The sequence below is a fragment of the Ictidomys tridecemlineatus genome, chromosome 5 (genome assembly GCF_052094955.1).
Source record: "Ictidomys tridecemlineatus isolate mIctTri1 chromosome 5, mIctTri1.hap1, whole genome shotgun sequence".
In the NCBI taxonomy this organism is placed as follows: Eukaryota; Metazoa; Chordata; class Mammalia; order Rodentia; family Sciuridae; genus Ictidomys; species Ictidomys tridecemlineatus.
In genome coordinates, this window is record NC_135481.1 from 187,157,096 (window position 1) to 187,184,461 (window position 27,366).

The 27,366-nt window shown below is 51.7% G+C and overlaps 2 protein-coding genes across 3 annotated transcripts; one reads left to right on the top strand and one right to left on the bottom strand.

The window, feature by feature from the left end:
* The first annotated feature begins 7,085 nt into the window (after positions 1–7,085).
* Ctsz (cathepsin Z) lies at positions 7,086–15,767 on the top strand. Its single transcript, XM_005327100.5, has 6 exons — positions 7,086–7,295; positions 7,734–7,897; positions 11,664–11,843; positions 13,660–13,810; positions 14,196–14,361; positions 15,240–15,767. Exons 1-6 carry the CDS (start codon positions 7,156–7,158, stop codon positions 15,348–15,350), a joined length of 912 nt encoding a protein of 303 aa, XP_005327157.1. The 5' UTR covers positions 7,086–7,155; the 3' UTR covers positions 15,351–15,767.
* A 68-nt stretch (positions 15,768–15,835) lies between these two features.
* On the bottom strand, positions 15,836–27,061 carry Nelfcd (negative elongation factor complex member C/D). 2 transcript variants are annotated; one of them, XM_078051860.1, is made up of 15 exons: positions 26,902–27,061; positions 23,498–23,616; positions 23,155–23,264; positions 22,278–22,387; positions 21,124–21,231; positions 20,514–20,666; positions 20,180–20,310; positions 19,443–19,608; positions 19,049–19,183; positions 18,499–18,638; positions 17,481–17,595; positions 17,025–17,120; positions 16,808–16,948; positions 16,338–16,467; positions 15,836–16,246 (listed from the first exon to the last, which is right to left on the bottom strand). In XM_078051860.1, exons 1-15 carry the CDS (start codon positions 26,986–26,988, stop codon positions 16,212–16,214), a joined length of 1,776 nt encoding a protein of 591 aa, XP_077907986.1. In that variant the 5' UTR covers positions 26,989–27,061; the 3' UTR covers positions 15,836–16,211. The 2 variants fall into 2 exon arrangements, with proteins under 2 accessions (XP_077907986.1, XP_077907987.1); XM_078051861.1 differs by lacking the exon at positions 17,025–17,120.
* Between the last annotated feature and the right edge of the window lie 305 nt (positions 27,062–27,366).

The window sequence follows — 27,366 nt, forward strand, 5'->3', positions numbered from 1 at the left end:
GGGTTTTTCCATCTGTAAACCAGATAAGGGTCCCCGAGTCACAGTCAGCTGTGAGGACCGGGCATGCTAGGTGACCCCGCACACCTGGCAGCTGGCAGACTTCAAGCCAGCCTCGGCTTCACTTGAAGACAGGCCTGTTCATCCCACACCTGTGGCGGGACTGCCTCCTGGCTGGGCCTCCTGCACTCAGGGTGACAAAGCCTGGGCACAGCTGGGGTAGGGAAAGCAGCCACCTGTGAGGCGGTCATCCTGCCTCTGCCCTTCTTGTGAAGGTACCTGTTCTCCTGAGGAAGGAGTCCTCCTGTGACTGCCAGTCTGCTGCAAGCCAGTGAAGTGGTGACTACCTAGTGCCTTACCTCAGCCCCAGAGGAGTAGTCCTTTCCAGGACTCATCCCCCCTGAGGCCTGCTCCCCTGCCAGGCTGAAGGGGACACCCAGCCCTGAATTATGTCAAATGATGAGAACAGGCCATCTCTGATGAATGACACCACTGTTTTCTGCCCCCAGATGTTTTCTGGCCACGACCAAGACAGGGTAGCACTAACTGCTCAAGAGCAGAGCTTCCCCAGGCATTACCCACAAGGCAGAGGGCCGGGGCAGAGCTACACACACACACGCCGGGCACCATGCACACCTGGGTTGCTGAATTACAGTGTTTGCACGTGACTCAGAAGCAGAAGCCAAGAAACCTGCAAGCCAGGGCCAGCCGCACATGCCCTGGACACGTCTCCTCCCGCGGGCTACTGCAATCGGCCTCCACAAGAAGATTGGCCTCTTCCTAGATGACACTTGGTTCTATTATGGGAATAGAACTATGAAGATAAGAAAAACCAAGTGTCACCCAGAAACCCCCATCAGCCCCTTCCAGACTTCCCCTAGAAGATGTCCCCAGGGGTCAGATGGTGCATCCTCTACTTGGCAAAGGAAATATAATTAGGAGAAAAACAGAGTACTCAGAGAATTCATTGAGTTCACCCACCCTGATCTTCTACTTCTGAGTGCATTGAAGTTCCTTGAATAACTCAGAGAAGACTGTTGAATTATAGTGTTTGCTTGTGATTCAGAAGCAGAAATTTTTCCAAATGTCTTAGCAAGAAAATGACATCTGAGGGGCCATTATGAGTGACTCAGCGGGTGTGGGCAGCCCCCTAGTTGAGCTGAGCTCTACTTTGTTGCACTCTGCCTCCATGTGTGTTCTCTTCCTGAAAAAAAGAGAAAGTTCTAGGAGGATGAATAAGTAACTTCAAGAGGACAGGGGCTAAGCCAGGCTACTCAGCTCCATGGAGAAGTCCTCCACCTCTTTGTCCAGCTGAAATGTCTGTGGTGCCCACACCACACAGGGCTCACTGGGCTACTCATCTTCCCAGCCCATCCTGCAGCCCCAGACTGTGGAAATGCTTGGCCATCTCTTAACCAGCTTGAAAACCAGCCTCCTGAGCTGTGCAACTCTGACTTACAGGAGAAGACACGACCCACCACACACACAATGCACCACTTCCTTTGAACTGCTGTACCCCAAAGATGACAAACAAGTGGACCCTCTCAATTATCTCTTTCCCATCTCCCAAGATGTGCAACTACTGATAAGCAATGTTCTGTGGTGTCAACAGAGATCAGTATAATACCTGTGAGCACCTGGAGTCAAAATCAAACAAAAATATATAATTCTGCAAGCCCCATGGGTCCAAGAAGCCTATTGTGTGAGTCTCAGAAATTCATTCATTTGTCAAGCAAATATTAGCAGAGTGCTGTTTGGGAGACTTGATGTTCCTTAGAAAAGCACAAAGTGTGGGCCTGGTCCTCCAGGGGTTTGGAGGGTGACAAGAGCATTTGCTTTCCATCCTGCTGGACTTCATGCACTTCTCTGCCACCATCTGTCCCATGTTTGGCCTGCACACCACTACCACCATTATCACCACTACCACCACATCACATCATCATCACTATCACTACCACCACCATCACCACCACCACCACCACCAGCGCCCCATCATCACCATTATCACTAGCACCACAGAGATAGAGATAGAGGTAGAGACAGAGACCCAGGAAGGGAACTGACTTGCCAAAACCTCAGGCTAATGTGACAGAGCCAACCACAGATGACAAGTCTTCAGACCCCTTTGTCCAGGGGGACAAATCTGAGGCATCAGGAGGCAGTCTGGCCATCTGGCCTCCAGTCAGGCAGCCATGCAGCCTCGATGCTCCTGGCAGGCCTCACCTCACCTCTGGGCTGCGTCCTGCCCTTGCTTTCACCTCTCCAGCAATACTATGGCGTCATGGACACTGGCTGTCCCCTCTATAGCCACACTAATTAGCCCCTCACAAGTCAGGCCACCTCCTTCCAAGCTGTCCTTCCCACAGCCACCAGAGCCCAACAAGCCCTCCTGAAACTAGTGACAATGTGTTCCTTCACATGAGACAGAGATTTGAAAACACTGAGCCAGGAGACGGACGAGGAAGCAAGAGAGAGGGGTGAAGGCCCAGCCAGGTAGTAGAGGTCTGGCACCCATGCACCAGGGGCAGCAGCTGCCATCCCTGCAGCCTGCTGTCTGACAACCCTCCTGAGACTCCCCATGGGCTGCCTCTGGGTCATCACATCTGCCAGACATGTTCACATGCCAAGGTCTGTTTAGGTACTCTTCCCTCTACATAAGAAGTCTCCTTCCAGCTCATTCCATGGCTGTGGCCTCATGGTTCAATCCCAACTCATAGGATACCTAGAGAACAATCCCAGAGCAAACTCCCCAGAGGCCCCAGTCACCAGGATTCTCATTTTCTCAACTTCCAAGTACTTTCTAGTCTTCAAGCTCCTCTGTCTGCTCCCTCTGCAGAATGCAAGCTGCTCACAGGCAGAGACCTGTTCACTGCTGCACCCCACAGCTGAAAACAGAAGTCTGGCACATGCTAGATGCTCAACAAATTCATGCCGACAGCCCAACTTTAGAGGGCAAACAAATTCCACCAGGTGAATCACAGTTCGCAGGTAAGTGGGCCACACATATCCATGCCAGGCTGCAGGTGCCATGTTCCAGCAGTGATGATGACAAGGCCCACCTCATGAATGGGACCCTAAGGAGCTACCCCCACTCCAAGCACATGTGTGCGTGTAGCAGGTCACTGTGCAACCAGGCCGGGGCATGATGCACCATGTGCCCAGGGAAGGTGGCAGGGTCCAGAAGGTTCACAAGAAGGCCTTCACCTCCTAGGAGTCTAGGAGCTGGCCTGAGGCTCTGGCCAGGGACCAAGGGGTGAAGAGGCGCTGGTGAGGAAGCCATCGTGCCCTGCAAAACCAGCTGGCCACCAAACACTGTCAGCAGCCATCAAAACAAATGCCGTATCCAGGATGTGGCTCTACTCAGGAATGTGGAATAATAGGAAATGTCTGCAGCCTGCCGGGTGGAAGCCAGACAACAGAGCGCGAAGGAAGAAGGGGAGGAAAGATGTTGAGGCCTCTCCACAGTGAACTAAGACTCATCTGAATCCTCCTCCTTAGGCTGGAAGGTGGCTGGATCTGGCCTACGTATGAAATGCATGTGTTGTTCTGTTTGAGGGTGAGGGGTAAATCAACTTTATTTTTAGAAATGAATAGGCTTTTGTGTCTGTGGCCTTGGATCATGTTTGCCAGAAAACTTGATGGGATATTAAAAAAAAAAAAGTCTATCTTCAAATCTGTACCTAAGACCTCATGCTAAGTGTAGGCCTTTGACCTTGCTAAAGGCTCAGTCTTCCCACCTGTGAAATGGAGCGATAGCATCTTACTGCGCCCACTCCCTGTGGCCACCACACACACACACACACACACACACACACACACACACACACACACACACAGAGTTGTGCCAAAGCCTAAAGGCTGAAGGGGACACCCCCCCCCGAATTATGACAAGTGATGAGAAAAGGCCATCTCTGATGAATGACACCACTGTTTTCTGCCCCCAGATGTTTTCTGCCCCACGACCAAGACAGGTAGCAGTGGGTCTCCAGAATATCTGAATTGGCCCCACCCTCTACTCTTAAGCTCCGCTGGGAGCAAGAATGACTCAGGTACCTCTGAAAAGAAAAATCCAGGGCAGGTGGCCAGTTTCTCAGGCAAAGAACTTTATAGTGGCTTCTGGGAGACACCTAGCTCCTGAGTGTCTGTTGGCAGAAGCTAAGCTGCAGGCAGAGTGCACAACAGCCTCGTCTGAACGGCTGCTGGAAGTAATGCTTAGGCAAGCCAGCCTCCTGGGTACAGAGTGACAGCCCTGCCCTGGGCCTCCTCACTTCCAACCCAAATGAGATGAGTCACAATCCACAAAGCGACCTCAGTGGCACCTGAGTGGTGTCAGGTGCGAACACACCTTTCAGATTTCTAGGAGTTCCCAGGCTGCCAGGCAGGTGAGTCTGCCCTAAAGGGAGAGAGAGCCCTAGACATTAACTCAACCTCCAAGAAGGATAAATGCAGCCACAGGCCCTGTCCTGCTAAGCATGGCCCTCCTCCACCTTGGTCCCAATGACCTTCTCATTTCATCCGTGTGTCCTCCGGAGAACTGAGACCCTTCACTAATAGCTACACCAGAATTTGAGTTTGAAGGGTTGGTGGCTGCCCCACAATAGGGCAGTCTTGGGAACCTCGCTTAAAGGACCACCCAAGGCCCAATGGTCAACCAGCTGCTCAGAGCAGGAAGGTGGACATGCATTTACCAGTCAGAGCTGAGCTTGGTGGGGAAGAGTCTTGATGTTCTGGGCTTTGCTGTGTCTGGCCTGTCACAAGGGGCTGACAAAGCAGACATCGAGGGAGTCACAGCAAGTCTCACTTCCTTCCTCTTGGCCTGAAGAATCACAGATTCAGTGTGGGGACTCCCTGCCCTACTCTCCTGGGCTGCCCTCCTATCACTGAGTTCTCTATTTGGGAAACTCCACCAGGTCACAACTTGTCAGTGTTGAATGTCCTGTTCCTTACAGCCTGAAAATGTCCTTCCCTCACCAGCACTGAGATTCCTTAGATAAACGATGCCTTGTGACTTAGCCTTAGGGTGCAGGAGAGAGAACGCAGAGTCCAGACCCCACCGCAGGGTAGGCAGGCAGGGAACACTGCTATCACCAGGCTGCTGCATTGTTTACAGGGCCCAGAGAAAAGTGAGCCTAGTGGTGCTTCCCCCACCCCATTGCACCTGATGTGGGGCCCTTCTGAGCTGGGGGCTCTGTGTGACTGCTGGGGTCACATGTCCATGTTGTAGGCCCTGACAGTCCTTGGAGCATCCCGGACTTCTCAATGCCACCCAAATGGAAAGGCTTGTAACTTGAATGTGTTTCCAAGCAGTGTCAGGGGTGAGGGCTCTGGGTGTCACAGCCCAGGTGGCAGAGGCTAAGTCTGGAGTGTTTTCATCAGGGGCCTCCCGTTTTCTGTGTTGTAGAATGTATGGGCTCTAGCATTCGATCCTACAGTCTAGGTCTGGATGGGTCCCCACCACCCCGTTACCCTACTAACAGTGAGTTTTTAAGCTCTTCTTTCTTCCTTTCCTCTTCTCTTCTTCCCTCTTCCTTTTCCCTAACTCTCCCTCCCTTCCCTCTTTCCTTTGTGTGTGTGTGTGTGTTGCATGTTGTGTTGCTAGCGATTGAACTCGGGGCCTCAAGCATGTCAAGTTCAGGTTCTACCGCTGAGCTACATTCCCAGCCTCAAGCTCTTTCTCTAGAGGAAACAAAGAGCCCACCACTCCAGCAGACCCCTCCTGGAGGACACTGCAGGACCAACAGAGCCCAGCCCTCTTCCTCCTGTGAATCACCCAGTTCTCTTCCGTCATCAAGGCAAGAGAAAGCAAACTCCCTTCCCCCTCCTCATATACCCAGAGGGGCACAGAGGCCAAACCCAGTGCTCCTGCTGGGGAGAATTGACCTGGGGAGGCAGAAAGTAAGTTCACCTACTCTCCAGTTCAAACTGGAGAGTTTCTCCTGCGACCTTGGAAGAGCCTCACCCACCCAGCGCTTCACAACTGGCTCATTACTGTGACTTCTCAAGTAGACAAGACCTAATAGAGCCCCATGTCCACACTCTTTCTCAGAGACCACTTTTCAGGAACTAGGCCAGAAATTGAGGGCTTTTAAGTTTTGCTTGGCCCTTGGCTCTGACAGGAGGTGGCCAGCAGGCTTTCCAGTCCTGTTGTTGTTTCCAGGTGAGGTCCTGAAAGCAGCCAGCAGGCCAGGAGGCCGCCATGACCATTCTTAATTCCCACTAGACAGAGGCAGGGGAGGGCTGGCGGGTCAGGAATGTGGGAAAGGTTGAAGAGCTCTTCTGAGGACCCTGTACCAGGAACCTCATATCAAGGCCTGGAACAAAATGCCTGGGCCCTTCTCCTACCAAATGGAGAAAGCCATTTTGTGACTTGCTGAGGGTGATCACCACCCACGGGGAGTAGGCGGGAGGCAAAAACTCTTCAATTAAGAAAGGAGTCCTGTGCGTCCCACTTTTGCTTTCTGTTCCTCATTGGTCTGTGGAGGACTTGGTTAGCAGGAAACCTTTCCAAGCATCCTTGGAAGCTGGAATGCAGAGCTCCTGATTTATGTGCCTAGTGAAATTTTCCTTTAGGGGCATGCTCTAGAAGGCTCTGGCTTTTCCTTCTCTGTGAGAGATAATCATCTCCCCAGAAAGGCAGTGGGTCTCTGGGAAAGGGAGTTCAGAAAGCCAGATCAGGACATGATTGTGTAGGAAAGGCGGCCTCTTCTCAGGACCTGGGGACATCCCTATGGAGTGATAGCCTAATTGGGATGCTGGGGGCATCTATCCAGATCCCTAGGTCCCAGGAATCCTGGACTCGGGCTGACCATCAAAGTTGCAGTCCCCACCCCAAGGTACCAGGACCCCAGAAGTGAGTTGTTTGACAATAGCGCGCTCAGTTGAAGCCACTTGACCACGCTGTCGTAGGTGGCTAAGTCAGGTCTGAGGTCTGGCTCCGTGACCTGGTACATGACCCCGAGTTCAGGTGACAGGGCCAGGAAGGGAGGCTCTGCCCGCGGCTCCGCGGTGGGGCGGGGCAGGACAGCAGCGGCGGGACAGCCCCGCCCCGGGGGTGTGTCCGCCGCCGCGCCACCTTAAGGGCCGGGCGGGGCGGGCGGAGCGGGTGGGTCCCGGAGCCCGGCGCGGGTCGAGGGAGCGGCGCGGGGCGCGGAGGGCAGCATGGCGTCGTGTGGCCTGGTGCAGCCACTGCTGGTGCTCGTGCTGCTGGCCGGCGCGGTGCGGGCCAGCCTCTACTTCCGCCCAGGCCAGACCTGCTACCGGCCACTGCGGGGAGACCAGCTGTCGCAGCTGGGACGCAGGTGGGCTAGAGGCCGGGCCTGGGGGAGGGGAAGCCCATTCCTGCGCCTGGGCGCGCTCGCCAGTGGGGGGCCTGCTTCCCTGGGGTTCTAGGAACCAAGGTGCCCTGCCTGCTTAGGCCTTGGGAGGTCACATCTGGCCTTTTGGGGGGATCACCCCGTCACACCCAGTTGGAACCCCTCCTGGCCTTTGTGTCTTGCTCCAGCACTTGGTGTTGCTTGGGGAGCCCTCCCCTTCCCTTAGTTTTGAGGGTAGCCTGCTGCCCTCGCATTCCAAGGGTGCTGGGGCCTGCTGGCATGATGGGCTTCCCTGGTGACCAGGCCCTCCACTCTCCCACATTTTGGGAAAGGGGAGAGGGCCCCAGGAGGACTGCCAGTAGTGGCCCCTGGTGGGCTCCCAGCTACCCCAGGAGCCCTGGTACTCACTTGCTCTCTTCCCAGGACATACCCCCGGCCGCATGAGTACCTGTCTCCATCTGATCTCCCCAAGAACTGGGACTGGCGCAATGTGAATGGTGTCAACTATGCCAGTGTCACCAGGAACCAGCACATCCCCCAGTACTGTGGCTCCTGCTGGGCCCATGGCAGCACCAGCGCCATGGCAGGTAGGTGGTCTGGGGCCTAGGGTTCCATGATGGTCCTGGCAGACGGTAGCTGCCACTTGATTAAGGGCCAGGAGCACCTATCCAGGCTGCCTCCTAGTCGGCACAGGCAGCCACAGCCCAAGGTTCCAGAGGCCTATGATTCAGAGCCAGGAATCAGTCTGGACCTTTGCCCTCTACCAAAGTGACACAAGCTGGGTCATTCTATGGGAATCCACTATGGGCCCACTTGAGGCCTCTAGGTACAGGCAGGAGTGGGTGACAAATGGCTCAGCCATTGAGAAGGAACCAGAAATTCGACATCACCAAGCTCCCAGCCTGGCCTTGGGGACAGGGAAGTGAAACTGTGCTCAGAAGCAGTTAACATTTGAGATGAAAAATGTCCTGTGGTTGAAATATTGAGTATGGCTACAGCCCCTGCCCTGATCTGGTCATTGCTTCCAGCCAGCCTTCTGGCTACTGAGTGGACAAGGAAGGTCCAGGGCAAGGAGAGAGGGGGAATCTTAGTGTCCACCATCCTGAGGGCCGCTGCACCCTGGCCTGGGAGAGGGGACAAAAGCAGGGGAGCCCAGGTGTGCCTGGGGCATTTGGGAGGGGCCTTGCCCTGCGGCCTGAGTTCCAGGAACCTGGATTCCACTGGGGCAGGCCCCCACCCTGGCTGGGTGCTGTCTCCTCCCTGTTTATTATCTCTTTGGCCATGCCTGTTGTAGGTATGGCTTTGTGTTGAAAGGGTTAGCAACATTGTGGCCACTGCTGCTTAGGAAGCTGGGGTCAGGCCTCATGTGGAGCATCTTCTCTAAGCCTCCAAGCAGCCATGATGGCTCTGTATGCCGAGGAGGAAGCTGCAGGCTTTGGCAGAAGATGTCCATGGTGACAGCTGGGATTTGACCTAGAAACCCGTCTGGGGGTAAGGTCTGGACTCCAGAGCCCACTGGCTATAGCTGTGGCCTCTAGCAGAGACTTCTTTGGTGGCCCAGCTCTGTTTCTGTTTGGGAACTGGTAAGGAGCCCTCTGGAGGCTGGAACATACTTCTGACCCTTCAAGGAAGAGGAGGAAGGGAGCAGGTGGGCCAAGGTCCCTCCCTCTGACTTAGGTAGAGCCAGGGCCTTAAGCCCTGAAGGATCTGAGAGGTGTGGGCCAGGCTGGTTGGTTTTAGCAAATCTGGAGACCGAGGATCCGGATAAAGTCCAGGAGAGCACCCAGTAATGGCAGCCAGCTTTGGGGAAGTGAGAGGGACTTCTCTGCAGAGCACAGGGTGGAGTCGGGGGAGAGAGAACTAGAAAGGTTGCCAGTGAGAGGTCATGTGACAGGATAAACATTTGTAGGACATTGCAGCGCAAGGAGGAGATGGGATGGCTAGAGGCAGTTTGTCCCCTCTCAGATGGGCGCCTATCCCTGGCCAAGGCATCAGCCCTACATTTCCGCAGTGGAATCTTTGTGCAGATTGCCGATTCACTCTTCTCCATAAACTTCTAACATCAAGGCCATGGCCCTACTTTCACTGAGAAAATAGAAGCTACCAGAGACTTTTTTCCATGGGGTCAAGTGTCCAAGCCTCTCACTGAGAATCCCCGTCCCTCTCCAGGAGGTCATCCTTCATCCCCTTGAGGAAGTTCTTCTATCTCAAATGAGTGAAGAGCCCCTTGACCCTGCCCCACCTCCCACCACCCTACTCCTTGGGCTCTGGAAGTGTCTGCACCCTTCCACTTCCTCTTCTCATCCTGAGCCACAGTCTCCACCACTCCCCATTCATACCATAGTTGTGAGCTGCCATGAACAGAGTGTAGTCCCCAGGCCACTGCCTTCCTAGAACACAGGCCGCCCCACCCCCACAGCTGGCTCTGCCTTCCCATTGCGCCTTCCCTTCTCATTCCCCAAATTCTGAGCATCAGTTCCCAGGTCCAGCCCTTCTCCTGGACTCCTTCACTTTCAACTGCCCAACACCCTCTTGCTAGGATTCCTGCCACCTCCAACCAGAGGCAGTCAATGGCTCGGAGCACCTCACTCTGCCCACCACTCCCACCCACAGTGCCATCCTCCTGTAGGCCTCTCCACCATTGCAGGGGATACTTATGCCAAAGCCTAGAGGCCACATAGCACTATGGCCCCTCCGCCCTTGCTATGGGCTCAGCTGCTACAGCTGCCTGCTTGACCCAGTGGATCATGTTCTTCATCTTGAAACCCTCTCATGATTTTGCTCAGGTAAAGGATGAAATCCTTCTGTGAACTACCAGAGCCTGCAGCCCAGCTCTCTAGGCCACCCTGCTCAGGTCGAGAGGGAGCCTGGTGCCTCTTCTCCCTGTATCCTCATCACTCCTGCCCTCTCTCCTTGGCCGGCTGTCCCCTGGCCCACCCTACATACATGCTATCATGCCTCTGGACCCTCCCCAACACTGTGCACTTTGCTCAAGTTTATCTGTTGGCTTCTGGCCTCCTTGTGTGCTGTGAGCCCTGAGAGATGAAGCTTCAGTCTTTTCGCTCCTCTGTGCCCCCAGCACAGGGTCTGGGCAAAGTGCTTTGCACACAGCAGATGTGAATAGCCCTCACTGATGGCCCAAGATGGGGAGGAAGTCCAAAGATGAGGCACATGCCAAAGGGAGGCAGCAGCCAGTGTGGGGCACTTGCTTCTACCCCAAAGGATGGGGGTACCCCTGGGGGACAAAGGAGGGTCTGAGTGTGTGCAGACCCATCGCTGAAGGGCAGCTGCTATAGGCAGAAGAGGGAGTTTGGAAGAGTCCTGTTCTGGGGAAGGAGACAGGGAACCTGGGCCCCTGGGCTTTGGGAAGCTGGGAATCTACCCGCCAGTGGCCCAGGAGGTACATTTATGGGCACAGAGACTTGGGCTAGGTGGTGGCAGGATGAGCTTGCCTTTTGAGTTTTTCAGCCCAGTGGATTATGGGTGGGGGGATCCCAAAAAGGCCCAGGCCTGGTCAAATGAGTAGACCTATGGAGCCAGGACCAGTGTGAGCAGGAGTCTAGAAGGTGACATGAGGAGGTGGCACCCCAGGGGAGCTGCATGAGGAAGAAAGAGGGATTTGGGCTAGGCGGAGGCTGCTGTTGAGCCCGTGGTCGCTAGGAGAAGGGCAGGTGAGGCTGCAGGAGAGGAGGTGGGCCGTAAGGAGTATTGTGGTAACCTAGTCCTGCAGAATGGAGGGCAAGATGATCCTGATTAGGTAGCCTGAGTCCTCTTCTGGGAAGGGAAGCAAGTTGTTCAGCCCCAGTGGTGCCCTCAGTGTGTGAGCCCAGGCTTGTGGCAGCCAGGGCTGCTCAGGCCCCCTGACTCACCATGTGCTTGAGTCTGGATCCCCCCTGGCCTTCCCCAGCCCCCTGGGCTGCACCTGCTCATGGAGGTGCCCACCTTGGCCCCTCTCCACAGGGCTCTCTTACTCTCAGCCGCCTAATGTAGCAGCCGAGGCATCCCTTCAGTCCTTCAGCAGGTGTTTCTTGAGGACTTACTGGGCTGACCTGTGTGGACAGGACATATCTGGCCTTACCTGGTGGCACTTGCAGCCAGGCGGTGCACACAGATACCACAGTGCTCCAGAAGGCCAGGGCAGACCTCTGGAGAGCCGCAGCTGAGCTGTGGCCTCCACAAGGAGGTGGGCATGGGAGCGCGCCCTCCAGAGACATGCAGCCTGAGCCCTGAGCATGGGCTTGGAGGCAGGATGGTGGGCAGCACTCTGTGGCCTGACCTAGGCCTCCAGTGCCAACTGGGGAAGTGAGGAGGGTGCAGCTGAGAGCAGGTGCTGAGCAGACCCTGACCTTCCAGATCGCATCAACATCAAGAGGAAGGGGGCGTGGCCTTCCACCCTGCTATCTGTGCAGAACGTCATTGACTGCGGCAATGCTGGCTCCTGCGAAGGGGGCAACGACCTGCCAGTGTGGGAGTATGCCCACCTGCACGGCATCCCTGATGAAACCTGCAACAACTACCAGGCCAAGGACCAGGGTAGGCCCTGCCCACTCCCCCGCTGCCCTGTCCCTCTTCCCTGGGAGAATGTACTGTAAGCCCAGGCCAATCCCACCCTTGTGATGCTGTGGCTGGAGTGGTGGGGAGGGGAGGGTCAGCACCCCCGGTCTTTGGGGAGGACTTGTTCCCAGAACCTGTGCCAACCTCATCCAATGCTGCCTTGAACCTAGTAGAGCTATGGAACTCATCATTTTTGTGGAGACTCTCCCTTGGCATGGGGAGAGGTCAAAGGACACCCTTCCAATTCCCAGGCCTCCAGCCTTAGACCATGTTTCTGCTTCGGTGAGGCCCTGATGTGATATATGGGTTCTGACCTGTGACATTTGGGTAGTTTATAATAGGCCTTGCAAGGAGCAGGGCAAGTGCTCCTGCTCCACCCTGTATGGGGTGGAGCCTACTCTCTAGGAGCTGGGCACAGAGAGCTGGTGGGGAAGCTGGCACCCAGAGCTGGAGGCAGGAGATCTAGCAGTGGGTCTGTCAACCTGGTCCCTGCCTAGTACTCTGGGCCATGTGTACCCAGATGTGCCTGTAGCCAATGAGCACTTTGTGGGTGAGCAGAGCAGGCTGGCCCAGAATCCCGAGTCGACACATTCCTTTTAGGCTGCTCCTTTTGGAAACCAAAGGACCCAAATCCATTATTGGCAGGTTTAAGCCACCTGACCCCAGATCTCCCTCACAGCCAGAGCAGAAAGCTCTGGAAAACTCAGAAGACATTTGAGATAGGTGCAGGAGGAAGGAAGGGGAAGGAGCCCAATGCTGTCCCCCAACCCTGTGAATGCTGGCTCTAGTGTCCTGTACCCACTGAAGTGGCAGGAATACTCAGCCCCACCCAGGCCAGCAGGATTCTGTCTCCTTGCTTCCTGGGCCAAACTGCTCAAAGAATTTTCTGTCCTGGTTTAGTAAACCCAGCAGGGTCAAAGACCCCAGGGGGGACTTCCCTGTGGAATCAGATAGTCCTGGGGCCCTTCCCACCCCACCGACATCCCCAAGCCGGTGTTGTCCAGCCGAAGCCAAGTCGCTCTGATTCCACCTCTCCTGACAGGTGGCTGGAGCACATCAGAGACCTGAGTGTTTGCCATAAACAGTCTTGTCTTTGTATTGGTAAATGTGGCTGCAGATCCACCATTTTCCGGTTGTGCCAGGCCCTAGGCATTTGGTGTTGGACAAATTAAACCAACAATTTAATCCTCAAAGAGTTTACTGTCCCCGGGGACGATCTGGACAGATGTGTAACCACAACAGAAATAGGCAACAACAAAGTGGTAGCCAGGCAGGCTGAAGATCGAGCAGGGTGGATGGGTGAAAGTACAAATGCCCAGAGTTAGGGAACACGGCCATCATGCCTGTGAGGTGGAACATGGGCACACCTTCTTATTCTTCTTTTCTAACCTAATTGTGGATATCTCTCAAACCAAAATAACAAGAAAGGGGTTTTGTTTTGTTTTTTTTTAAACCATATGTAATGGCATATTTATTCACTAGCCAGCAATAGAATCATCTTGTTGAGTTTTAGTATTTTGATTGCACTCGATTTCAGCTCTGAAGTATTGTGGAAAGGTCCTCTCCTGGCCTTTACAGAGAAGAAAAAACCCACCCAGAGTTCCTGCTCTGTACTCAAAAGTTGACCTTTCTTCTCTTCCCTCCTTCCACCCTTCGAGGAGGGTGGAGCCCTCCTTGAAGCTCTTCCATAGCAGAAAGAGGAGATGATTGGTTCCTAGTAATGAGCAGGGCACTGGGCCTCCTGGTTAGCTGGGCAGTGAGGAGAGCCCCAGGTTGACTGCTTGCTCTCACCCAGAGTGTGACAAGTTCAACCAGTGTGGGACCTGCACGGAGTTCAAAGAGTGCCACACCATCCAGAACTATACCCTCTGGAGAGTGGGCGACTATGGCTCCCTCTCAGGGAGGGAAAAGATGATGGCAGAGATCTACACGAATGGTCCCATCAGGTGAGTACAGGCCGCCAGGTGAGGCTGCGCCAGGTGTACCAGCAGGATTGTGTACCTGTGTGTCGATCACACTTCCCGCCCCACCACCAGTTTTACTCCCTAGTATGAGCTACAGCCACCACTTTCACCTTTGAGAACTTCTGTTTTCTCAGAAGTAAACCCCAACCAGGGACTGATCTGCCCTTCATGGGATTATTGTGGGACACGTGGGGGTGAGAGGCCCAGCTGTGGTGACAGCTGTGGTGTCCTGGGGCTGGAAGACACAGCAACAGCAACTCAAGTCTGTCCAGAACCACCGTGTGGGGCGGGCTGGATTCACCCCTGGGACAGCAGGCTACCTGCAGCCTCTTTCTGGGTGAGGTGGTAACTCACTGCTTGCTCTCAGCTGCGGCATAATGGCAACAGAAGGGATGGCCAACTACACTGGCGGCATCTATGCCGAGTACCATGACAAGGCCTATGTGAACCACATTATCTCAGTGGCCGGATGGGGTGTCAGCAGTGACGGGACCGAGTACTGGATTGTCCGGAATTCCTGGGGCGAACCTTGGGTGAGATGTTTTCACTTTATGGTTGTACCTAGAAAATGAGGCCATACTTCTCACCCGTGGCTGTTGACCTCTGACTGAGCACTGTGGCCTGCAGCCAGCTAGACCTTTTGCTCCAGCCATCTGTCAGCCACAGCTCTGGGCAGATGCTTCTTGCTTGTGTAGGGCCATTCCTGTTCTATGCATTGTCCGATGTTTAGCAGCACCCTGGGGCCCCTACCCACTAGATGCCAGTTCCTCCTCTGCGCCGCAGTATGAGACACCAGAACTGGCACCAAAGTGAAGTGTCCTGGCTGGGACACCCCTACCAAGGATGCAGTTGGCCACCTTCCTCCTTCACAACCAGGTCATTCTTTCTCCTGCCAGTTTCAGACTCCCATTAGGAGTACTCTAGGTTTTTCATAAATACTTTAAGATTGGGTCAAAGATCCAGGGGTGATAACTGCCAGAGTTTTTATTTTTAAAACTAATATTAGCCATTAATAGCTTGATACAGAAATTCATTATTATGAAATGGAGGAAAATGGTAAATACAGAAGAGATGAAATCAGTGTTCTTTTTTATTAAATAACTACAAGTGGGGATATTAGTAGGTGGATAAGTCATCTGGTCTAAACAGTCAATATGTTTTGTTACATTAATTAGCTACTGGCAGGGGGCCCTTGTGTTAAGTATTAACCAAGCGAATATCTCATACAAGGCATTTTTGACAAGGGTCATGGGAAAGGGTGCTGGGTAGCCAGGCAGGCTGTTTGGGTATTTTGTTCTGTGGGGCTGGGCTGCAGGGTGGAGGCCAAGGGCCTGGTCTGAGTCTGAAGCAGAAGGGTGGAGCAGGAGACCATGTGCTGAAGGGCTGACGTGGGGGCCTTGGCATCTTGCAGGGCGAGAGAGGCTGGATGAAGATAGTGACCAGCACCTACAAGGATGGGAGAGGCGCCAGCTACAACCTGGCCATCGAGGAGTACTGCACATTCGGGGACCCCATCGTCTAGGGAGGATGCCTCTGGAAGAGCAGTTCACAGGAGTTGGGATCCTGTGTGCAAGATCCGTTAGTAGGACTGGGTGATTGTCAATCTTGGACACTGGTCACCAAACTGAACATCTAGAAGGGTGCCTGTCGACCTGAGAACCATGTGATACCGGCTAAGTGCACCTTGAGGAGGGCTGACCGCTGATGACTTAAGTACCTGCACAAGGTGGCTCCAGGCTCCATCTGCCAAGGCACAGGGCCTGTTTTCTTCAGCAGGGGGCTTGGTATTTTGTGTTTAGCAAATGTGGTTGCTAATATCACATTTAAGAGGTAAAATGGTTCAGACTTATCACCAGTTCTTAAATCATCTTGGATTCAGTGTAGGGAGGGAGGTGGTAATTTCAAATTGTCCAAGTGATGAATAAACCATCTGGTTCCACCCAAGGCCCAGCATGCCTTATTTATACAAGAACCCAACACGGGACCTGCACCTTACAATTCAGCACAAAAGCTTTTAAAAAATTTATTATTCTTAGCAAATTTAAACAATTACAATAAAACATCAACTAACCAATTGGGTTCTTGTGAGAAAACTTAGCCTTGAAAAGTTGTTCACCAGAGTCTCAACTTCACAACTCCCACCACCCCCAGGGCCAGCAGCAGGTTCATGCGGAGGCAATGTGGAGGGAAATGAGCTCTGGACTGACCACACAGGGAGGAGATGTCCCTAGCAGGCTCTCACACTGCTAACACTTTCCTTCTAAGGAAGTCATCCACCCCTCTAAGCAGATTCCACATCCAAGGTGCTGACTATGGCAGCTTCTTGAGAGGGCTCTCCTCAGTGGAGCCTGGAAAACCTGCTTCAGCTCTGCAGATGCTTGACTTAGTTCACCATGATGAAGTTAGACTTGCAGTGAGCTGAAACCAGACGTATAGTCACTGGGTTAGAAACAGAAGGTGCAAACTGACACATACCGATGTAGCCAGAGCAGATCTACTGAGATTTTACCGATAAATTCCGTCACGGGGTCATGTTCGCCTTCTGTTTTGATGGTGCCCGCAATGCTGCCATTTTCCAAGATGGGGAGGAAGAGCTGCACAAAGTCAGAGGTGTATGGAGGAGCGATAACATCCAGTACCTACGAGGGAAAACAGGGCTACTCTGCCTGCCTGGCCAACTCGGGCACCGCACCAACACAGGTGAAATGGCACTCTTGAAACTACCCCCGCCTCCCCCTTTGGCTTCCCTGGTGACACCATTCTCCAACACTAAGGCAGCAGGGTGGTAACATAGGGGAAACATGTAACACAGTTCCTGCAGGTAGGAGGGCTCACAAAATTGCTATCTGTCATTGTCATCACCATGATTATCAGAAAGTACACTTCTCAGAGATAGGTACAAAATGAACTAAATTAAGCCATAAAGGACACTGCTAGTGTAAAGAACATGAAACACGAAACCAACGGTGCACTGCTGACCTCAGTGACAAAATAGCGAATGAGTGAAATGTCAGTGTCCAGCTTCTCCAGACACTTTCGGATGTAACTGACAACAGGAAGTACATAACCTCGACTCAGCAGGTGAACCATCCTGTCCAGCAGTGTCTTCTTCAGCTCAAGCTGCAGAGAAGCAGGCCAAAAGAGTAGGTCAGCATGGGGTGCACCCCCAGTCCCCACGTGCCCCGGTGCCACTCACCTGCTCCATCACATCCAGTTGGGAGTGCTCAGTCTCGAAGAGCTTAACTAGCAATTGCAGGACCTGGGGGTGCAGGAGCTGGTGGCAGGTGCTGATCTACAAACAGGTCATGGGGAGCCTTGCTGAGCAGTGTGGTCAGGTCGCAGGGCTCACTCACCATGCAGAGAACCACTCACTGTCACTGCCAGCACAGATAGCTCATGGCTGCTGCTGCTAGTCCTGTGCTGGACCCAGGGCCAGCAAACTCCTCAGCCCTGCCTCATCCTTCCCATGACACTTGACAAAACTGAGACATCTATGCAGTCAATGAAACTAGGTCCTTAAAAGGAAAATCCTTGTTTAGGATAGAAATAGCTAATTTTGAAGAGTATGTACTAAACACATCAAAAAGATGCATATGACAACACACATGCAAGACAGAGACATTGCACACCCAGGCAGCCCTCTGCCTCTCACCTCATCTAGCAATGCCAGGTGCACGGGAGTATGGTCAGTCTGCAGTTGGAAGTACCTTGGTTCTGACACAGTCCAATCCACCCATTTCAGCACACCCATTGCTACCACTGGAAACCTACAGGTAAACATAGCAGAATGCCTCCTTTAAACCAAAGGTGGGAAAAATACCAATATGCAACAAGAGCATTAAAGGGGAGGAAGCCTGAGAACAAACTCAGACCGCCCCTTCATCTGTGCTGCCAAGAGCTGCTTATTAAAGGGGTGGCCTCTCCAAGGTGCAAGGTGAGAAGCAGTCTCTATCCTCAGCCCATTCAACCCCTTTGCTAATGGAGAAGAGATGGTGGGTGATGCAGAAACTGCTGTGTCTGGTACATGTGCTCAAGTTTACCTTAGTTAGCAAACCACTTTCTTGGTTCCCACACAGATAAACAGAAAGATTCAAATGCCTAAGAAGACGCATGATTTCCAGGGCAAATCTATTTACATAAGTGCAGAGTCACAGGTCATTCGTTTATCTGAGCAATACTACATTAGTCTTAGACTTCTGCTATAGATGAGCCCTTCTTTTTCTTTTTTTTTTGTGGTCCTGGGGATTGAATCCAGAGTCTCATGAATGTTAGGCAAGGGCTCTATTGAGTTACATCCCCAACCATTTTTTGGAGCCAGGATCTAAGTTGCCCAGGCTAGGCTTAAACTTGTGATTCTCCTGCCTCAGTCTCCCAAGTAGCTGGGATTACAAGTGTGCACCACTGCACCTGGAAAAAATGAACTTTTTCAATTCCATTCTTGTATTTCCAGGTGGTCTTCCTTTCACTTAGTTTAATTTGTGAAATTACTTCTATTAAACAACTGAAAATGACTCATACTGTCTATACACGTTATTCATGCTCTCTGTATGTTTACAAAATAAAATAAAAGGCACAAGTATCTCTGCAGCTTTTGTTATGTGAGCTTTCAATATGACAACAAAAGCCACCTCCCCCAGTGATTTAGTTTGGCAATCAGTTTCACTGCTCACCTAATACACTGATAAAGTGTACTCAGTTCTGCCACGAGTTCAGAGGCCCCTTTGTTCTCATTGCAACACAAATTGTGAACAGTTTCCACAGCCTTCGATGTTGACTTCAGCTCATCTTTGTTGATGCTCACTCGCTTATTCTGAAAACACACACAGGTTGGTGGATTCTGACAGCACCACAGCCTTGCGGTGGAGAATCCTGTCACTGGCCACTTCTCTCTCCACATCCCCTGCCCTGTCTATGAAGTCATAAGTCAATTTAATTGTCAAACTGCATGGTTGTGCAGAGTACAGAAACTGTAAACCAGTGAGAGTCGTGTTTGTCTCTAGCTTAGGGACCTGTTTCACTATTTTTTAGTCATACTTCACATTACAGTCTAAAGAAGTATTAAGAGGAGCATTTTCTTGAGATGTTTAGCACTTTCACCATCAGTAAAACACAAGAAAAGACATGTTCTCTGTTAGGCAGGTTCAATATTTCTTGCAGCCCAAATTACCCAATAATACCCAAGCAAAGGAGGACCCTTGTCTTCTGAAAGGCTGACAGTACCTTCTTCCAGGTCTCAACCACACTTGCTGCATAGGCCAAGATGTGGATGTACTTGTGTTTGTGATCCTGGTTGATTCTGGCCCCCGGTTTAAAGAGTGACTGCATGAACAGGTCCAGGAAGGCTGGCACCCGGATCTGGGGAGAAGCACACACCAAGCACAGTCTGGCAGGAGAGGGCATGCGCACTTGCAGCCACCTGCAGAGTTCCAGGCAGCACGTCTATTGGGCATGAAGGCTGGGAGTGGGACGGGGAAGGACAGAAATGACAGCAATGTTTCAAAAGGCATTTGCACTCACTGCCTTAAGAGAATCAGGGAAACTTAAGAGACTTTCCAAAACAACCCTGCCCTGGCACAGAGGGGACCCCACCTTGCTATAATGAGAGGTAACTTACCAGTTCAACAGGAGGTGGGTCCATGCTTGTGAACATCTTGAACAGAACAGTGATGTCTGCAGGGTTCAGGGCTCCTTTAGATAGCATGGCCCCAAGGGCCTGGCAGGCCCGGGGGTAGGAAGCAGCTGTGCCCAAAGCCAGTGTGATCTGACTGGCATCATGGCCTCTTGACAGAAAAACCACATAGCCTGTCACTAACAATGTTGGGCAGATTTTTCTTTCTCGTTCTTTTCTTACATTTAATGTTCTAAACCATTAGGATCCATTTTGGGTTTTTTGTTATTCACTTGTTTATTAACTGACCCACCCATGGAAACAATGTTTAAAGCAAACTGGAAAAGAATGATTCTAATGCACCTTACAGACTTGATAAAGAGATTCATACTTTTTAAACACCTTGCTAAGACTCTAAAAATAAAGCTAGGAAGATATAACTTTGGTCTGTAAGATACAGACCACAATATAATAATCACTGAATGACTATTTTAGGACTACTGTTATTTGCCATCTGTGAATTCCAGCATATAAAAGCAGAGTCAACTAGAAGTACACTCAAGTACCTCACAAAACAGTCTTCAAAACAACACTCTGGAAGGCAAGCTCCCCACGTAGGTTAAAACTACCCTGACCACCAGCTCTAGACAGCAGGACAGAAGGGGCAGGAAGCATGGCTGTGGACAAGGGCCGCAGGGCTCTATGGAAACAACAGAGAGGGGTGGGGAAAGCAGAAGCCTCACTTCTCCTGAGCGAAGCGCTGCACCTCCTGTGCCACCCTGCGCACTGCAGAGCCGCCCTGCTCCTCTTGGGCCAGCACGGACATCATGGCCTGGGCAAACAGGTACGTGTGCTCCCCGTGACACACCATCTTCTAGAATACAGGAGGCAGGATGGGGGTCTCAAGACCATAGCACTGGCAAGTGCAGATCAAAGTTCTCGGGCAGGGAACCTACTCTCTGGCAGGTAATTTTTGGACCTAGAGATTCTCCACAGGGAAGGGGATTTTCATGTTTGGGAACCCAAATCCCCCAACCAGCTGCTTCAAATCCAAGATTCACAATGTAGAGAACTTACAGCAAACTCAGGGAGATTTTTTTCAAGGTTTTCTTCCCCTCCATCCAAGATGGTGGCTAGAGAGGTTCGGAGCACTCTGGAGAATACTTCCAACTGCTGGCAGGCAGTGGACACACTGGTGATCTCCCCTTGGTACCCCGCATCAGAAATCAGCTGCCACACAAAAACAAAAGTAGAGTGTCAGCACCTGGTGACCCACCTTTCAGCACTGGGCTGCTGGGCAGCATGTGCGGCAGGTAGAACAAGCAGGCACTGGTCTCAGGTCCCAACCTTAACTCTGGTCTCTGCTTTGCCACAATCTGGGCTGTGACCTGGACTTCCCAGCCCTCCCAGGTCTTGATGCATAAAAAGGAGTGATTGGCCAGGTGTGCTTAAAGGCTCCTCAGAACACATACACTATAAAATGTCCCTGCTGAATCCTAAAACACAGTCAATGTTGATCTAAAACCACAGGCAGAAATTTTATGCTCCCTTCTTCAGGGTAAGGCATGCTGAAGTGCAACGATGGAGACCTTTGTCAAAAACGGTCTTCACAGACAACCGACCAAATAGACATCAAAACCCACCCTCAATCCTGCATACTTTCCCCTGCTTCTAAGACTCTTCCTACCTTAACAGTAAAGTTAAGCATCAAACAGTCTGGATGGGCTTCAGCCAGTTTGTAGAAAAGATCTCTCCATGTGGTATGTGCAATCATTTGTTCAAGCCAAGCTGGGGTCTGCCGACAAACAGACAGCAAGGTAAGACGTGTGGCATTAGCCCAAGAGAAGTCTGTTGCATAAACAACCCCAGGACATTCTAGCTGGAAGAGCTGCCATCAGCGTCCAGCTCTAGAGGAAGCAGACTCAGGGCTGGTTGTGGCCACAGAGCTGTGAGGCAGGACAGCCCCTGCACGCCCACTCTGTTTCACAAGTTCCCACTCAACATGGGCACAAGTGGAAGAGAGCTTCCTGGGAGACATCCGAGAGTCCTGTGGCAGCAAGTGCACAGAGGAGCTGCATCGCATGCATGACTGACTCACGCTCAACCAGCTACATGCCCATGGCAGGACAGAAGACACAATTTAAATAGCACAGGAGGTTCTGTCCAACACCAAAGTAGTGGCCACGAAAATGTCTCTTGGCTCCTACTGTGTGACGGATGGGGGCACTGTTCTCTGAACCCACCATCCTGTCTGTGCCAAGGCCAGGCTCTCCATGACTGTTCCCAGCCACCACTTGAGCACAGAGGGCTCCGCAGGCAGGTCTGTCATAAAAGACACAGGCTCGTGTATCCAGCAACTAAAACTCTAGAGACATCTCCCTGGCCCTGCTGGGACTTCCTAAAAGCTGCATTGCAGCCTGAGATTCTTCCTTCCAACTTCCTTCATGTCTTTTGCCTTCAGGGTCAGTCCTGCATCCTGGCTCCCCCAGCCTCCTCCAGCATTCATCTACTTTTCTACCTGGGGTGTCTCCTCCACGATCTCCTTGCATGTCTCACCCAGTCTCAGCACATGCTTCTTGGAGGACCCACAGGAATTCACCCCCTTCCAGAGCTGTGCCTGGAGACAGCAAGGATCGGGAGGCGAGAACTGGCTGCACCTCCTCTTGGCCTTGGCACCAAAACCTCCCACATGAAGCACCTCAATGTGCTGAGCACAGCAGAAAGAGTAGTTCAGACCACACTACCCAACTCGTGTACTTACGTGATACACCACACACCACTCCATACACAGAGCTAGGAAAAGGCCCTGGGATGCATCACCAGAAAAAGAACATTCCTCACCTCTCCTTCTTCAGTAAAAATAGAATCTGCTTTGCGGGGATCAAAATGTTTGATCAATAAACTCTTCAGGTGATTTTCCACAGTTTCCTGGACCTGCACGGGCTCAACACCTGAAAGAAAATATAAGACAACAGCACTCACTAAAACCACTGCACTCTTGCAGAAAGGGCCAACAGCCACATCTCTCTGAACCAAACAACACAGAATTGCTTGTGCCACTTTTAAAAGCAAGACTTTGGACTCATTAAAAAGTTATTAATTCTACTTGCTAGTAAGACCCAAGAAGGAACAGAGCAGCATGCACCACATGGTCCACCCCTGCCTAATGGAAAGGAGAATAGCACCTTCAAACCCTCACAAAGTCCAAACAGACAGGGAGGGTGACAGAAAATGCTGTCCCATGAAGGAGAGCAGATGTGGCCAAGAGGCTCACTTGAAGAAATCACGACAGTAATGCATCCATTTCTTTCCAGACACTGCTTACTCAAGTGACCATCTAGACGCAGCCCAGTGGATCTACAGTAAGACTCCACTGTGATCCTATGAGCCAGAAGCCACAACCACAGCCAACTCCAAAATGACCTATCACTCACTGCTTGCTGTAACAGGCCTCCTGAAAATGATACACCAAATGTACAGCATGTCATCCCTTAACTCTATAGCAGGGCAGAGAAAGCTGCTCAACGGGAACTCCTGCAAACCTCAACTGCTGGATCAAACATAAGAATCAAACAGGTGAAAATGGCTAAAAAGTTCAACTCCTACTTACACAAACATTAAAAATCAGGATTCAAACAAGGCACTGCTGATTCACTAGCATAATACTGATGCAAAAGCCCATTAGAGAGGTGGGGTTGGGTGAGAGCAAGGACAGCACCTGTCTGAATGAGCCACTCGGCCAGTAGGTTCACAGTCTGGGCCACAGCAGTGTAGTTCTCAGATAAGAGCTGGATGACATTCTCTGGAGAGCCTCCTGCCTGAAAATACCTGAGAAAAGCAAAAGAGCCACCACCTCATTAGAGCAGGAGATGAGAGGGGATGAAAAGGTAGGTAAGGAGGAAGATAATTACATTTAAACATTTTTTAAATGACAAAGGGGACCCTAGAAGCATTCTAATCCAAGACCACATTCTTCTCATTTTACTTGTCATCATCTGGTTCTTTTAGAAAATTCTTTGAACAAGCCCCTCCTCCCTAACGCAAACACTGTCCTCGCATACCTCTTCAGAGTGTTGAAGATAGAGGGCTCCATGATATAGTCTCGGGTAGAAAACTTATGAAGGCATTCCTGCTGCACCTCTGCATCATCTTCTCCTTCTCCAGAATCATCCTCCTGTTGCTGAGAAAGGCCAGGAGCAGGGAATATTTAATATTAATATCCTGAAATCTCACCTGTGCATTATGAAAGTATCCCACACACTATTTCATGAGTCTCACAATGTAGCCAGGACAAGTGGTAAGTAGCCATGAAACTGGGATCCAGAATCACCCCAAGTGGGATATATGACCACCCCGCTAGCAGACTGTGTGCTAGTCATCAAGTCACTGAGCCTCTCTGAATAGCAACTCCCTTTGTTAAACAAAGACGTCTTGGGCGCTCCTTCCTGGTTGCTGATTTTTGGAAGCATCAAGCCTAACACCTGACATTTAGTAAAAGTTCACTAGACATTTGCTATTATTATTGTTTTCACCATGATTATTTCACATATGCCATTTAATCTTTACCAACAAAGACTAACAAGATTCTTGAGAGCACAATCCATCAATTTGTGGTTAGAAAAAAATCTCTGACTTCCCTCCTATCAGCAGCAGGCCTGGCCCTGGCCCTGAACTCTAGTCCCACTTCCAGGTAGGAGCACAGAGGCAGGATGCTGAACCCAAGGGCAAACCAGACTGCTTCACCTGCTGATACATTTGATGATGGGGACTACTGACCCCAAGTCCGCCCAGTTTTAATACTGTCACCCTAACTAACAAGTGGGAAGCAGGCAATTTCTGAACATTTACCCTGCACTAAAAATGTGCTCATCATCCCTCGGACCTTAGAAAATCAGTCAAGATGTAGTATTTTTTCCATGGAAGGAGTTCACAAACTAAGAGAGCTAACCAATTCAAACATAATAGGGTAAGAACTGGGCCAGGGATCAGTGAACTATGACCAAATGTTGCCTGCTTCCAGTTTTTACATATAAAGACTTACTGAAACACATTCACACCTATTCTATCACATTTTGTCTATGACTGCTTTCCCTCTACAGCCACAGAGTTGAGTAGTTGTGACAGAGCCCCACACAGCCTCAGATATGGATTGTCTGGCTTTTTACAGAAAAGTTTGCCCACCACTGTTTGGATTAACATCCTGGGAACAGTGCTCTGAAGCAGACACAGCCTGCTGGTTACACTGGAAAAACTGGGGAGTCTTCTCTCAGACAGCATTGGTGAGGGGACCCGTGAGGAAGGCTGGACTTCCCTGAGACTCATCTTCAGATGTCTGCATTCTTGGGCTTCTACCCTGGTCTCCCACTCCCTCACATCTCTTGCATCCTGCATATCTACATTGTGGCCTGTATCCCTCTCTTGGGTTCCACAGTCAAGTGTACTGCAGTGTCATATAATTCCCATTCCATGCCCATTAGTACTCCAAAAGTCTAAAACTGACCTTGTCTTATTCCCAAAACAAATCTTCCCAAAATCCACCAGAAACCTGGGAGTCATCCTCAATTCCTCCTCCTTCACCCCAGCCCACCCCACATCCTCTCACAAAGACCCATCAACTCTATCTCCCATATATTGACCAAATTTGGCTTTTCTTTCCATATTTATTTTCCACTTATTTTTTGTATGCTTACAGTAGTAATCTCCCTATGCCTTGTCCTTCCCCACAGTCCACTTTCACACTGAAACCATAGTGACATCCATAAGCCACAAATGTGACGTCTCTCAGTTGCTTAAAGTTTCCTATCTCCCTCTGGGGGAAAAAAAAAAAAGAAAGAAATCAGGCCCTAGAATGACTTTGGCCTTCCCACTGTTCACTTGTCCAGTCTCACCTCTTGCCAACCCCCATGTGCAACCTGTAGCCAGACCCATCTATTTGTAAGTAGCTCTTAGCAGCTCTTAGCTCCTACCAGAGAAGCCTCCTTACACACAGTCCTGCCTCTCCAAACCACATCTGGCATCAAGTGAACAGAATTTGGGTCATCATCTTTCCCAACTTTAGTAGTCACAGCTGGAATGAACATGAAAGAACATCATCAATGAAATTAGGGTAATGATTACAGCTGGCCAAACATGGGACTACCAAACCTTCCATCAGTGGGGTCTAGGCCTGGCTCGAAACTCCCAAGTGCATAAGTTAGGGCAAGTAGCTCACATGTTCTATTTACAAAATGATGGAGGACACAGGCCTAGATGGCCCTAAAGTATGCCCCAGTTGCAACACCTCCCTATGCCTAAGTCAGTGCTTATGATTCAAATGCTCAATGAGAACAAGATGTACCAAACACCAACCCACTACCAAGCTAATTAATTCAGACCTTATATTTCTCTCATCTGGCCTTCTTCAGTGGTTAGCATACTGATGAAGTGGAAAAGAAACAAAGGGCTTGGATCCCCATTCCTTTATGTTTTTGGGAACTTGAGGAAGTTAAGTCTTTTCGACTCTCTTTCTTCATTTAGGAGATAAACAAAGTAATAGCCAACTCATAATCTTGAGTGTGGAATGCAATATTGCATGAAAGCTCCTAGCTCAGGCTCCTAATAGCTGTATGTGACTGCTCCACTAAGTTCCCAGTGTTGTGGGATGATCCAACAAGTGGGCTCTACTTTTCACCCAGACTAAACTCTTGAACAAGCTTTGCCGTTGAACAGCTCTCCAAGGCCCTCTGGAACCTGATCCCTACCAACTTCATGCCCCTGTTCCACAGGGTAATTAACCACAGGACTTTCTTCAGCTCCAGAAACACACAGCTCTCTGCATGTCCAGTGCCCTGCTGAACCACGAAGTAAACCTCACTTCATGGTTTATTCCTTCAAAACTAATCTTTATTCTGGTTTAAAAGGCAAATTCCCAGGCCCAACTGTACAGTCTAGAGAGCCATGACCAGAGTAACCTGGAAAGCTTTATGTCAATCATGGGCCTGGGGTGGACCTCCTCGGACTTCCCAAGTCCCGGGCTCCCACCCCACCCCTGGACCGTCCAGGCTGCAAGGTTCAGCCTGTCATCTGGTCCAAGGAAAAGTGAAATATGCCCAAGCGCTGAAAGGCGCGGTCGCCCAGCGGCGGGACAGTGTGAAGGCGCCCAAAGTTCTGCTTTCTCCCCAGGACTCGGGTTTAAGTTCGACTTCGAAGACAGCAGTGCGGCTCCCGCTTCCCGCCTGGAGACCCCGCCCCCGCCGCACGGGGTGGGCAGTCCTCGCGCCTGGCCTCGCCTGGCCACGTGGCCGCCCCGGGAAATTGCGGTAGGGGCCGGGCCGGGCGGCGGGGGCGCAGGCTGGGACAGCGGAGGGCTCCCGCGGCCCCCAGCGCACGCCCCCCGAGTGCCGGCCTGGCCCGCGCGGGCTCAGCGGGGGCAGGGCCGCCGGCGGCAAACGAGCCTCGGCGCGGGGTGCCTGGTGCCCCGCCTCACCTGGCCGCCATCCGCCTCGTCGCCCCACTCGGCCGCGTTCCCGAAGTAGTCTTCGGCCATGATGGCGCCCGGCGTGGCCCCCGCCATGCTTTCCGCGAACCGACGCGGCGCATGCGCGCGGTGGGGAGGACGCAAGCGCGGCTGCACTGCCCCGCCCCCGCAACGGCGCGCCTCGGCGGGGGAGGCGGGGCCTGAGAGGGGAGGGGCGGGGCCGAGGCGCAGCTGGGGGAACGCCCCCCGGGTCCCGGAGCGCCCGCCAGCTTTCTTGCTGGACTCCTTGCTTGGCCCTACCGGCTATGGCTTTTGGTCCTGAGAGCACCAGTTTCCTCTTCGAACAACTGGACACGAATCCATCAGGGACAGTGTCTGACCCGCCAAACTAATTTCTTTTATTATTGGCAAAATGTACGAAATGCAGTGTAAAATAGAAATTTTAATATATTTTGAGTGGATGAGGGACTTTCG